This window comes from Lithobates pipiens, unplaced genomic scaffold (assembly GCF_037356315.1).
Source record: "Lithobates pipiens isolate NorthernLeopardFrog02 unplaced genomic scaffold, aLitPip1_a1.2 Scaffold_28, whole genome shotgun sequence".
NCBI classification, from domain to species: Eukaryota; Metazoa; Chordata; class Amphibia; order Anura; family Ranidae; genus Lithobates; species Lithobates pipiens.
Window position 1 is genome coordinate 184,762,601 of NW_027507789.1, and position 14,575 is coordinate 184,777,175.

Below are 14,575 nucleotides of genomic sequence, written 5' to 3' on the forward strand. Positions count from 1 at the left end.
AACTTCAAGGGTCAAAAGGTAATGGTCTCTAGGGGATAAATTGGCATATGGCATGGTAAAGAAATTGCTGATAGTAGAGGAAATAGTGCAAAAATAAACATGAGAAAGAGCATGTGATAAAATCAGTGATGGGACGATATAGCACGGTACGGTACGGTGGTGTTAAGGGAAGTTACTGAGAAGTAGCATAGAGGTGGGAGCTGTAGAGAAGATATGTGCTGATATATATGTTTAGATTATAGGAGGAGGAGAGCTCTGAGTGTGAAGGAGAGCTCTGAGCAACTCACTGTTGTAACGGAACTGAACACCATGCTGCTCTTTCTGCTACCTCTGGTGCTTTTCTATACTCATGCCCTAAATCTGGATATACACAACCCACAGATCTTTTATGGACCTAAAGGAAGCTACTTTGGATTTTCCATTGACTTCTACCAAACTGCAGATAAACGGTATGTATATCAAATGAGAATCGCTCAACATGCTTTATAGTAGAGAGTGATGGCTTCCCTTTAGCAGTCATTCCATCCATCATAGATATTTCAGGCAAACGATAATCTGCCATTGAGCGATATAAGGCCCACCCAGCTACCAAGGTCGTTTCAATTAGCTTTACCTGACATATTAGGTTTTTCATTCATGTTTTAGTTACTAAGACTGCATCAGAAGGACTACTCCCATCATTGCTAACATCCCCCTTATAACCCTGGACAATCGCTCTCAACCCCCTCCATCACTAACACCCTCTCGTAACTGTGGACTACTCCCTCCATCACTAACATTGCCCTTTAAAACCCTGGTCATTCCCTGTCAGTGCCCGTCATCACTAACCCCCTTCATATCCAGGATCAACCCTTATCATCACTAACATAACCCCCCATAATCTGGTACAACCTTTGTCAACCCCCCTATCACTGACACATAACCCCTTTTAACTCGAGACAACCCCCATCATCGCTAATACCTCCATCGCTTACAACCTGGTCAGGACAACTCCTCCATCACTAACACCCCCTTGTAACTCGAGACTTCTCCCTCCATCACTAACATTGCCCCTTAAAATCCTAGTCATCACTAACCCATTCCTTATCCGGGAGCAAACCCCCCTATAACCTGGTACAACCCTTGTCACCCCCTTCTGTCACTAACACATAACCCCTCTTAACTTGGGACAACCTCCATCACCACTAATACCTCCGCCACTTATAACCAGGTCAGAGCAACCCCCTCCATCATTAACACCCCCTTGTAACTACTCCCTCCATCACTAACATTGCCCTTTAAAACCCTAGTCATCACTAACCCCCCCCCCCCCCATATCCAGGAGGAACAAACTCCCTAATAAGATGGTACAACCCTTGTCAACCCTCTCTATCACTAACCCCCTTTAACTCAGGACAACCCCTGTCATCACTAATACCTCTGCCCAGTGGTGTATTTTGGTTTTGTGCTGCCCTAGGCAAGACTAAGATTGGACAGACGCCCCCCATCTAGATTTGTCACACTACTTCCTTTCATATGAGCAGTCCAATTTGAAATTGAGGAATTTCTCCTCTATGGAGCAGCAGGTGCAATCTCCAATCTACTCCGGTCCCCTAAAAACAAACCGCCTGGGCGGATCGGATCAGATCGCAGTCAAGTGTAAATGGACAGCAGAGTTTGTTTACATCTGACCACCCATAGAGCAGAGCGGGCTCCGCAGAGGGTGTGCATGGCGCACTGCACAGCAACAGACAAGCAGGTAAGTAACTTTAATGCAGAAGGGACGAAAGATGTCTGTTCTGCGTTAAAATCCCTGCCTGTCCGCACATTTTAAAACTCAGAACTAAACTTCCACTTTAATATAGGTCTTACAGTTTCAGGCAGGTTCTCCCCTTTAAATTCATGCTGTGGCTGAGGTGCCCCACTTTCTGCCAGAGAATGCGTATGGTAGCATGATGCAATGTGGGCAGGACCTATGCTGGAGGAGTGTGACCTCACAGGGTACAATTGCTAAATCACTCCGCTCCTCCTGCCCACCCCATAGAAAGGTTTTCTTAGTGACACTGCAAATACTGTTGCAGTGTAGCTAAGCAACAGTAATTGCAGTGTCACTAATGCCGCATACAAACGACCGGACTTTCCGGCAGACTAGGTCCGACTGGATCAGTCCGTCGGACATTCTGATATCGTGTGTGCTAATCCGATCGGTTTTCATTCAAAAAAATCCGATGGACCTAGAAATAGAACATGTTTCAAATCTGACTCAATCTCTATCGGGAAAACCGTTTGTCTGTATGCTGGTCCGACAGACCAAATACGACGCAAGGGAAGCTATTGGCTACTGGCTATTGAACTTCCTTTTTCAGTCCCATCTTACGTCATCACGTTCAAAATGAACGGACTTTCGAACTGACTTAGTCCGTTCGTGTGTGGGCATGTCTGTTTGATCAGAAGTCCGTCGGAACTATGCCAAAATTCGGGAAGACTGTTGGACCTTTTCTGCCGGAAAGTCCGGTCGTGCGTATGCGGCATAAGAATGCTTTTCTATGGGGTGGGCAGGAGGAGCGGAGTGATTTAACAATTGTACCCTGTGAGGTGCTGGCACCACTGTGAGTAACCAGACAAGCTAACAACAGTGTGTGTCACAAGACTTTATCTGCATTGGCAACCTATGAGCTGTAGTACCTAGTGTGAGCCACCCCCCCTGCACTCCCTGGGTATGCCACTACCCCTCATTCTCCCCTCATTGCAGAACTCCCCCCCCCCCCCATTAAACTGAGTGCCCACCCTCTGCTGCAAAGTTTACTACTACTGATTATACTTACTTCAGTTTATCTGCGCCAAGCTCCCTTCTTCTGCCATTTGGATGACGTCACCTCAGAGGCCGGGACTAGACGTCACCTGTCAGGTGGGATCTCACTCTGCTGACAGAGAATGCAAAGTAGTTTAGACTGGTGTGGGGTGCAGGAGCGCACTCGACACCCCACTACAGCTCTGCTTTCTGTGTCATGTATCTTCAGCTGGGAGACTTTAACCCTGGGGCTGCCTGCACACTGAACCCGGTCTGCATCCACCTATTCTTCCAGTTGTTATGCCCAGAGCTTCTGCCCCTTCCACATCCCGTAGTCCCGGCCCTGCTGCCTGTCACCATGTTCTGCTGTGCTGGATAAATGTGCGATCAGGCTGGGGGTGGCGCCGCCCCCCGGCAAGTGCCACCCTAGGCCTGGGCTTTGTTGGCCTAGACTAAAATACAGCACTGCAACTGCCACATATAACCTGGTCAGGTCAACCCCCTTCATCACTGATACCCCTCCTCCTTAGAATTCAGGACAACCCCCATCATCACTAACTGCCCAATTCTTACTTGTGTGGTCTGATACAGCATGTTAACCATAGATATATCGCATGTTAATGTGTTCTGCACACAATGAGTAGTAATGCATTGCTGTGTGTTGTCACATGCTGCTGGTTTAGTGCATTTGGGTGACATTCCAAAGGTGTTGCGGTGCATTGCAGTAGTGTGTGCATTAGAATGTATACTATGCAATGTAGGTAGATCATGGGTGATGGAAGATGCTAGAAGGTTGCTGTGTTTAGCTTCCTAAAAACATCACAGCCCCCTACCTCAGTACTCCTCTCAAGATACCTCAACCATGATTCATACCTTCCAACTTTCTAAAATATAAAAGAAGGACACTTTATATCAAAAGGTGTGTCACAGTACACAGTACAAATAGAGAGGGTTTTTATCCCAAATAGAAACACAAACACCAATAAAATTTTTACAAAAAGTCTAATGCCACGAACACAACATCGGAATTCTCGTCAGAAAAAGCTCTGATGGTTTTCCCGACGGAATTCAGCTCAAGCTGTCTTGCCTACACACGGTCACACCAAATTCTGATCGTTTAGAACGCGGTGACGTACAACACGTACGACAGGACTAGAAAAAGGAAGTTCAATAGTCAGTAGCCAATAGCTTCCATCTCGTAGTTGAATCTGAGCATGAGTGATTTTTGGTGTGTCGGAATTGCATACACACGATCGGAATTTCCTATAGAAAGTTTTTCCATCGGGAAAATTGAGAACATGCTCCCATGGAGCATACACTGGGTCGCATTTTCCGATGAAAAGCTCTCATTGGTCTTTTTCTGGCCAGAATTCCGATCGTGTATACGTGGCATTACCCTTCCCCACTCAAAAAACTAGAAATAAAAGTTGTTCCCTTACAATACACTTTAATGTCTTTTTTATGTCCCTCAAAACCAGCGTTTCTCAACCTTTTTACCCCAGGGGAACCCTTAAACTAATCTTCAGGTCTTGGGGAACGCCTGATAAAACCATTCATTGGGGGTCAGTGGGAACAATGCCCCTTACTTTGGTGGTCAGTGAGAAGAATGCCATTTTTTACAGTGGTGGTAAGAATGGCCCTCTTACAGAAAGCTATAAAAATCATTGGTGTCCTACAAGTGGCATTGGCTCAGAAGTATGTAGGTACCATCAAACAAGAGGTAAATCAACCCCTAGCCATCTCTGGAGGAACCCTGGTTGAGAATGGCTGCTCAAAACACTAGCCCGAGACTGGAGCAAACCAGGATCTTCCCACAATGCAATGCCAAGGTATCAGAGGCCTAATCCTGGGATTATGAAGAGGAGGGTGGCGTGTCCCTCCTACATTTGCTGTAAGGGCACTCTAAAGTGCAGCAAACAGAAAATACTTATTGGTGCCTGCTGGAGCCTGGCAACCAAGTGTTAGATTTTAGCATTTTTAGAGATTAAGGAGTTGCTTTTAGGCCCCATTCACACCTGAGCGTTTTGTAGCTTGAAGCCTGAAGCTACAAAACGCTGGAGGGGAAAAAAATCTATTATTCTCTATGGAGATGGTTCACATCTCCACTCCAAGTCGCTGAAGCCGAACGCCTGAAGCTCAAACAAGTTCTGGACCGTTTTTTGACGCTCGAATCGGGCAGATTCTCCTTCGCTGCTAGAAGCCATTCCACCTAACAGGTACTTGCTACTGATAGTCTGCTATTAATACATGAACTTTAATGGCATCCCAGTCTTATGTCCTGTACACGCGGTCGGATATTCCGACGACAAAATCCGTCTGATTTTTTTCTGACTGATTTTGCCCCAAACTAGTCTTGCATAAACGCGATCGCACAAAGTTGTTGGAAAATCTGATCGTTCAGAACGAGGTGACGTAAACCACGTACCACAGGACTATAAAGAGGCCAGTAGCCAATAGCTTTCATCTCGTAATTTATTCTGAGCATGCACTTTGTGCATCGGAATTGTATACACTCGATCGGAATTTAAACAATCAGATTTTGTTGTCGGAAAATTTTAGATCCAAATCTCAAACTTTGTGTGTCGGAAATTCAGACGGAAAAAGTCGATGGAGCCCACACACGATCAGAATTTCCAACAACACAGTCCGATCGTACATTTTCCGTCGGAAAGTCCGACTGTGTATACAGGGCATTAGTCTGTAGGGTTCAATACTGAGTTGGTCCACCCTTTGCGGCTAAATAGCTTCAATTCTTCTGGGAAGGCTGTCACAATTCCTCTGGGAAGGCTGTTGTGTATGCATTAACCCTCCCCCCTACTTTTTAATAACGCCTTTTTTGTATTTTTGTATCATAAGCCGTTGTTGACCATTCCCTTTTATTTTGCTTTCTTGGGACTCTCTTGTCCCTCCTCCTCGTGTTTTTTCATACTAATGTGGACAAGGAGGCCTGGCTCACAATCTCCACCTTAATTCATTCCAAAGGTGTTCTGTCGGGTTGAGGTCATTGTGCAGGCCAGTCAAGTTCCTCCACTCCAAGCCCGCTCATCCATGTCTTTATGGACTCTGCTTTGTGCACTAGTCCAAATAATTTGGCGGAGGGGGGATTATGGTGTTGGGATGTTTTTCAGGGGCTGGGCTTGGCCCCTTAGTTCTAGTGAAGGGAACTCCAAGACAGAAATGTCCAAGACATTTTGGACAATTTCATGCTCCCAACTTGTTGGGTATGGCCCCTTCCTGTTCCAACATGACTGCACACCAGTGCTCAAAGCAAGGTCCATAAAGACATGAATGAGTGAGTTTGGAGTGGAGGAACTTGACTGGCCTGCACAGAGCCCTGACCTCAACCCAATAGAACACCTTTGGGATGAATTAGAGCGGAGACTGCAAGCCAGGCCTTCTCATCCAACATCAGTGCCTGACCTCACAAAGGAGCTTCTGGAAGAACGGTCAAACATTCCCATAGACACCCTCCTAAACCTTGTGGACAGACTTCCTAGAATAGTTGAAGCTGTTATAGCTGCAAAGGGTGGGCCAACTCAATATTGAACCCTACGGACTAAGACTGGGATGCCATAAAAGTTCATCTGCATGTAAAGGCAGGTATCTCAATACTTTTGACAATATAGTGTATATTTTGGCCTAAATTTATGAAGAAATTAGATTTTATTGGATAATTTTTATAACCGAAAGTAGAAAATATCAGGTTTTTTTCCAAATTTTCGGTTTTCATTTATATAATAAAAAATTAAAAACCTTGTGGTGATCAAATACCACCAAAAGAACGTTCTGTTTGTGTGAAATAAAGGATAGAAATTTCATTTGTGTACAGTGTTGCATGACCGAGCAATTGTCAGTTAACGTAGTACAGTGCTGAATAGCACAAAATGTCCTGGTCATGAAGGGGGTAGAACCTCCGGTGGGCAAGAGGTTAACTTGTATCTATATAGTCCATTGTATAATTATACTGCACAGCATGGATTATATACCCTGGTCATTTTTATTTTAGGATGAACATTATTGTTGGGGCTCCCAGATTGAACTCATCAGAAGAGGATGTCCGTAATACTGGAGGCGTATTCCTGTGTCCATGGGGGTTAGAGGCCACAAATTGCTCCATGATACCCTTTGATCAAACAGGTGACAACCCAATATTTCAGATATGTTTGCTGGCAACCTGAATCACATACTAACCTATTCTATTTCTTGAATACACCCCAGTGGAATTATTTAGAATAATTTAGCCACATCCACGTTTTGCTGATGCAAAAGCCACTACCAGGGAGATGTCACCCTTTCCCTGGTAGGGTACCCATTGCATTATGTTGCCTAAGGGCCCATGATGCTATTAACATGGCTCTGCCCAGTTCTGAGATCCCCTGACAACAATTTTCATTTACACCTACCTTCTGCAGCTATTACAAAGTCAAATGAGGGTGTCATGCAGCCCTGATGGATGCTGTAAATTGTCAAGCAAATTGAGGGACACCCTTGTAATAGCCACAGCAGAGCGAAACTGCAGATTCCAGAATGTATTAGTATTATTTAACTCCTCTATGTGTTCCTCCTTCTGTTTAGCTATATATGTCTAAACGGCATATCTTGATATAAAAATTGCCATTTTCATAGTTTGAATACAAATGTGCACACAGGCACTGGCGCTGAGTTTAATGTGGAACAGTAGGCTGTGTGTAGATGGGTGCAGCGTGTTTTCTGCGACAATAACACACATAGTCCAAGTGCAATTTGAAGAACTCTTATTGAAATAAGGCAAAACAGTTCACAATAAACCCAGTTGGAAGACAACCCAACTGGGGTCACTCACAAATCCCAACAGGGTATAGAGGGCAGTTTTCATCCGAAATAGCGCCTGTTAAGAAGCGCAGAATGTGGCCTGGCCATATCGTGCCCAAATGGGAAGATGTCCAGAGAAGTTGCTCATCAGGAACCTTTCCTGCTACTAGTACTGTCCCTGACGTACAAGGTACCTATCACGATGATACCCACTCGTGAATGCACGTGAAGCTTGGAGGCCAGGGCCATAAATAGGCTCTGCCTCACCCAAGATGGCCATCAACATCACATGGGGTGGCAGCATCCAATCGGATAGCTTCCCCAGTGATCAAGGAAATAATAGAGGAACCATGTTCCTCTTGACTTCCTCTCCAAATGCAATGCCACTGCAGACCAGTGATACCTACAGTGGAGAAAGTAGACCTCATCTACCTACGTGCGCTACTCAATGTCAGGGCAGCAGCTACAAAAGCATACAAAATACTGGGGAAATTTGGAAAATGTTTAAAAGGTTTAAAGGTGGTAACTACATGAATAAAAATGTGAGAGGTTTAATTCATAAAGCAAGTTTGGAAGACTAGATTCTAGCTGTCAATGACAGCCTGTCTTGTCACTAATATGGATTAGCAAATTACTACAAGCATCTCATTGACTACTTTTCTTTTCACTCAGTTTTGATATATAAAACCATGGATTACAAGACTGAAATCAATAATAGTCTATCAAGTGTTTTCTTGTATAGGTGACCAGGCAGAAACTGAAGATGGCAAAATGAGCATTGATAGGTCTGATCAATGGCTTGGAGCAACTGTTAGAGCTTGGAACACCAGCATTGTGGTAGGTGTTATTTTAAGTCTATTGAGCTGGTCAAAGACTTTGAATGGCAAGTGGACGTTTCATTCGGCAAACTGTCGCTCATACAAACAGTTGTTCCATTAACATAGATGCTGGGATTACCTTGTCCTACAGAATTATCCAGACACCGGTTTACTCTCATGGGAAGCAATAGTAATAGACCAAACACAAAAACACTGAAGCTGGTTAGTTTCCCCAGAGATGGGCAGGGGTTTTGCTGCTAACTAGACATGACCATCATCACCCTAATCAGCCAGCTATTTAAAAATTTTCATATTTAGATGGCAACAATGTATTCAACTGTGTTTTACAGAGAACATAGATGTTTAACAGAAGCTCCCAAGAACCATTTTGGTCAGAAACCAATCATTCTACCAACCAAAGGACAACGCACAAACACAGAAAATACATACATTGTTGATACAAATAAAACGCTTTGTTGGAGTTGAGGCAAAGACCCCTAGGTGCATAGTAGGGGTACAATTTAGCCATTGTGCTAACTGGATCTTTTGTTAATTAAAGTGGAGCTGGCAAAGCCTTTGTTTTTCTGGATAGAGTAAGGGAAGGATATAATCCCTGTCACATTTGTTTGCCATCTGTGCTGCATTAGCAGGATTTCCCTTAGTGTCTATAACTATAACAAAGTGAGAGAAAATCCCACCAATGTATGGGAATCCCTGGTAATCACCAGCGTTACCATCAGCTAGAGTCCCCATTAGAAGATTTCCCCTCTATTCTTGTTCTGATGATTACGCAAAATGTGGGATTTTCTTTCACTTTCCATTATAATGGTCACCAGGATAAATAGGTCCCAGAGCTGTGTCCCAGAAGGCAATACTGTTCCTATAAGTAAGGTGTGAGAGGGTATGACCAGAGACCTCTCACTGGCTCCTAGAATGTTGACTTGGCTCTTCCTACTCTCTCTGAGGCTCAGCGGTGTCAGGTGAAGTGATGACCTCCTTACGATCAGGCGGTGACACCAGGCTCAATAGTGGCGTTCCCACAAACCAGGAGATGTCCACTTCTCAGCCTTTCTGCATCTCCACCATGACCCAACACCAGCCTTTTACACAATGTGTTTTTTCCACCATATCATCTATGCAACTCCTGAGTTCCGGAATTGTCCTTCCATTTTTTCCCCATAGAGCTGTAATCCCAGAGCCAATCTGTAATGCAGGCTTTATCTCATTGGGGACCACATTCCCCACAAGTCATAGTTGCTCCCAGCAGGCTCTGTGCTTCCCAAAATCCACAGCAGCTCCGTTTCCTCTTCCTCTCTGTGATCCAGGGTGATGGGCAGGGCTTTCCTCCAGCTCTCTCTATGGCTACATACAGTCTTCCATACATATCGGCTTACTCAGAATAGCTACACCCAAGGTTGTAGAAACTCCAAAGCCGAGTATCGTTAAAGGTTTTTCCCAAAATGTTCATTATAACTCAGCATTGCAGTTAATTCATCTAAACCCCCCTTGTGTCACAGGTAAGGAGCAAAGCTTCCAAACAGGGAAAATGTTTGTAACCACTAGCAAACCTGGCTACATACAATTCAATTTATATCAATAAATATGAAGCATAGTTTTTTTTTTAAATTATAGTGGGAGAAGGTATCTTACAATACAGCTGAAGTGTTTTTATAATTGTAGGTCCAAGGTACTCAACCATAACATGAACTGATATATACCACATTTCAGTGAAATTGAACTTTTTTGTAACTAATACCAGTGTCTTATTTTCTGTGACTACTAATGTCCTAACCTTTGTTATCACCCCCAGGCCTGTGCCCCATTCCAGCGTTATAACTTTGTGAATCGCAATGATAATTCTGATGAATCAGGGAAAACACCCACTGGGGCCTGTTATTTCACTGGCAACCTGAAGAACTTCCATGAATTTGCTCCTTGCCGTGACACTAAGACAGAAAGATATCACTTCTTTGAGGACTCAGGTCTGTTTGTCACTACATGTGGTGTCTTTAGATCACTATTAGCCCAGGAGGAAGGGTCAATGGTACATTTCATGTGATGTCATTAAATCACCAGTAGTCCAGGAGATGGGAACATGGTAAACTCCATGTGATGTTATTAGATCACTAGTAGTTCAGGATGTGAGCCAAAAGTACACTCTGTGTAATTCCATTAAATCTCTAGTAGTCCAAAAGGTGGGGCAATGGTATACTCCATGAGATGTCATTAGATCACTATTAATTCAGGAAGTGATGTCAGATGACTAGCATTATTGGTGGCATGGCAATCGGAATGCTCTATGCGATGTACTTAGATCACTAGTATTCCAGGTGGCAAGGCAATGGTACTTTCCATGTGATGTCATTAGATCACTATTATTCCAGGTGGCAGGGCAATGGTACCTTCCATGTGATGTCATTAGAGCACTAGTGTTCCAGGTGGCAGGGCAATTTTACCTTCAATTTGTTGTCAGCACAGTGGTGTAGTGGTTAGCACTCTCACCTAACAGTAAATAGGGTCACTGGTTCGAATCCCAACCACGACACTACCTGCCTGGAGTTTGCATGTTCTCCCTGTGCCTGTGTGGGCTTCCTCCCACACTCCAAAGACATGCAGGTAGGTTAATTGGCTTCTGTCCAAAATTGGCCCTAGTATATGAATGGGGACCTTGGATTGTGGGCTCCTTGAGGGTAGGGACCGACATGAGTGTGCAATGTACAGGGATAGGAAAAATTGTAGACACTCACTCAGGTTGGACTGGATGGACTGGTGTCTTTATTCAACCTAACTAACTATGAAACTATGTCATTAGAGCACTAGTGTTCCAGGTGGCAGGGCAATGGTACCCATCATGTGATGTTATTAGATCAATATTATTCCAGGTGTCAGGGCAATGCTACTTTCCATGTAATGTAATTTGATCACTAGCAATTCAGGTGGCAGGGCAATGGTACCTTCCATGTGATGTCATTAGACCACTAATATTCCAGCTGGCAGAGCAATTGTAACCTCCATGTGATGTCATTATATCACTAGCATTCCAGGTGGCAGGAAAATGGTACCCTCTATGTGAAGTCATTAGACCACTAATATTCCAGGTGGTTGGGCAATGGTACCTACCATGAAATGTCATTGGATTACTAGTACTCCAGGCCACAGGACAATGGTACACACTTTATAAATCATGCCAAAAAGGGCATAAAAACAAATCAATGTAAAGTGCAGTAAACCATAGCAAACAATCGCAAATCATCTTCCATCAGTTTGACCTGCAAATTCTGACAAAAAATGTAGTTGAATGGCTACGCACGGGTATATCAGCAAACTCCCCCTGTACACTATAACATCATAAAAAAAAAACAATGATGCAGATACCCCCGACTGCCTCCCCTCCTCTCTTTCCAACCTGTCCCCGCTCTGTCTATGTTCACTTATCTACTCCTTTTTTATTCTTTCTATCTCCATAAAACATTGTGCTCATTGGCATAACTACTACTGGTGGCAGGCCTCAACCTTTGTCCTTGAAGATAGCACAACCATTATGATCTATTACAACACTCAACTTAATTGTCTACAGATGCTTTTTGTATGGGTGTTTAAGAGCTGCTGAGCCACCTTTGGAAATTTTGCTACCTGTTACTGTACACATCAGTGACCATGGATGTAATATTGTATGTTTCCAATGATCCTTCCTGAAGTGCCTTGCTGTACTTATTCGTTTATGTAAAAAACAATAAAAATATTGAAAAAAAAAAACCCAATGAACTTATCACTGTGCTAATACTACCCATATTGTTCTGCAAACTGCTCGGACAATATGCCTCTATTTTACAACAATTGAAAGCAGTTGAGCTCAGACTTCCCACAAACTCCCTTGTAGGTACAGCATAGTAATGTTATTACTGAGCGGGTAACCAGGACCTAAAACAAACATTGTGTAATTGTATCGCATTTATTTTTCAGCGCAAGATAACCGGTTCTGTGAGATTGGATTCAGCGCAGATATAAGCAAGGTGATTTTATAACAAGGATCAGATTGGGTTTGGGGGTGGTTGAAGGTTTTTGGTCTTCAATCAAGGCTCCCAAGGAAGGTCTGACTTTGCTGGTGGAGGATCTGGGTAAATCTGAGTGTAGGAACATCAAACCTACACAATCTGGCCAGAGGCTGCTTATAATTTCTTCCTTTTATTTGTTCTAAAATTTATAAAACATGCCAATGTGTAATGAGAGCAGTGTTTCAGTTGGAGTCCTCTATGTCCTACTATGATACTACCAACCATAGGACTGCTCTGATAGATGCTTCATGAGATCTTCATGCAGACATACCAACAAACTGTTTCCACAAATTAGCTTTTTGCAGATCTCTGGACTTTTAAACCCTGAAAAAGTTGGCATGCTTGTGGGGAGGCGCAGCATGGTGTGGCATCAGTAAAAAGTAACTCCAGCTGCAGAGAAAATAACTCGCATTAATGTAGAATCCAGTAATTCACAACCCCAGCAGGAATGCATCCGACCGGGAACACTTGCGACATATAACAGAAATGTGCAGTGGAGCAAATCTCAGATGTGCCCACAGCATCTGTCTTGATTGCGACCTGGCCATTCCATACCCAATTAGGGCAGTCTCCAGGTAGGATGGCATGTTCTTATCCTTTCCCTGCTCATCTGGAACCTCCTCCTGCTGCTAATCACTGTCTCTGTCAGACGGGTGACCTGTCCCTACACTATTCACATGTGAAATGCATGCCTAGCATGGAATCAGGGCCTTAAATAGGCTTTGCCTGACTCAAGATGGCTGCTAGAATCACATGGGGTGGCAGCATCCAATCAGAAAGCTTCCCCAGTGACCTAGGAAACCGTAGAGGAACTAAGTTCCTCTTGACTTCCTCTCCTCCTGCAATGGAGCTGCAGTTGAGTGCCACCTGCAGTGGAGAAAGTAAACTGCACCTGCCTACACGCTAAGACCCCAAAAACACATAGGGGAGTTTTATGAATGTTTGAGCAAATAAAAAAAGACAACCTAAATATCTGGAATTCAGATTGTTTTTCTGGGAATCTTAGGTTTATATGCAGCAAGGGGCACTATGTCTTGTTTCCCACATACAGTATAAATTTTATTTCCCCTCTTTTGGGACAGTTTAAACTATTGGATCAGTGGGTTTCACTGGCATTGGGAGCAATCATTTTGAAAAGTTATAAAATAAAACAAAATAATGAAGTGGACCAAAAAACATTACAATTTCCCTTGAATATAAGAATCAGTTTTATATATATATATATATATATATATATACATATACATATTTCTTTTACAGAAGGGTGTACTACTAGCAGGAGCACCTGGAGGCTACTATTTCGAAGGTAGGTATTCTGCAAGAGAATATAGTTGACTGAGTTTTGTTATTCTGGTTGGTCCTTGGCAGAGGAGAAGTAAAAAGCCAGACCTTTTGTGTATGTAATATGTATTTGATGTTTGCTAAATTCATATTCTGTGACTTTCCTGGATGTGCAGGATATTTTGTCATTATATAAGTAAATACTTGGCAGTATTGTTCTGTTTCAAATGGTGCTTTGGGCATCGACATTCCTCCTCAGACCCAGTCTGTCACCTGCTGACTTGGCACTATCCACAGGCAGCTTAAAGCGGTTGCATAGTCAATTGTATAACTTTTACCTACAGGTAAGCCTATAATAAGGCTTACCTGTAGGTAAAAAGAATATCTCCTAAACCTGTACGAATTAGGAGATATTGCCCCTGCAATGAGCTGCTGACTTCAGCGGTGCATGCGCACAGGGGATTCTCGGCTGAAAGCCCAGCAGATGCTGGACTTTGCCAGAAAGAAGTCTCCGGCGAGCATGCGTGGCAGTGACGACATTGCGGCTCCAGCCACTTACAGCGCTGTAGTCACGATACCCGGAAGACACGCTGAGGCAACATGTCAGCTCCCTATTCCCAATTCTGTGCAGTCAGTGTTGTAAAACCTCTGCCAGGCAGCACAGCCAGGGAGATCACTCTACTACTTCTTGCTTTAGCTTTACTGCTTCCTGGATCACCTACCAGTTAATTAGACAGAGGTAAGAAAGGCATCTGTATAGCTAAAGCAGGAAATAAGAGTGTCAATTGCCTGGCAAGTGCCTATGTCTATGCCATGTGTGTTAATCACAAAATCAGCTGAACAGAATTATGAATCCTTTG

General features: G+C 43.6%; 1 protein-coding gene across 2 annotated transcripts in view; it reads left to right on the forward strand.

Annotated features, from left to right (window-relative positions):
- The first annotated feature begins 226 nt into the window (after positions 1–226).
- Positions 227–14,575, forward strand: part of LOC143935914 (integrin alpha-IIb-like) — a 96,553-nt gene continuing 82,204 nt past the window's right edge. The window contains exons 1-6 of one of the 2 annotated variants that reach the window (XM_077460105.1): positions 227–449; positions 6,777–6,907; positions 8,304–8,398; positions 10,190–10,361; positions 12,343–12,392; positions 13,695–13,740. In XM_077460105.1, coding sequence (XP_077316231.1) covers positions 310–449; positions 6,777–6,907; positions 8,304–8,398; positions 10,190–10,361; positions 12,343–12,392; positions 13,695–13,740 — 634 coding nt within the window. In that variant the 5' untranslated portion in view covers positions 227–309. The remainder of the gene's footprint in view (positions 450–6,776; positions 6,908–8,303; positions 8,399–10,189; positions 10,362–12,342; positions 12,393–13,694; positions 13,741–14,575) is intronic. The other variant, XM_077460104.1, reaches the window with a different exon arrangement.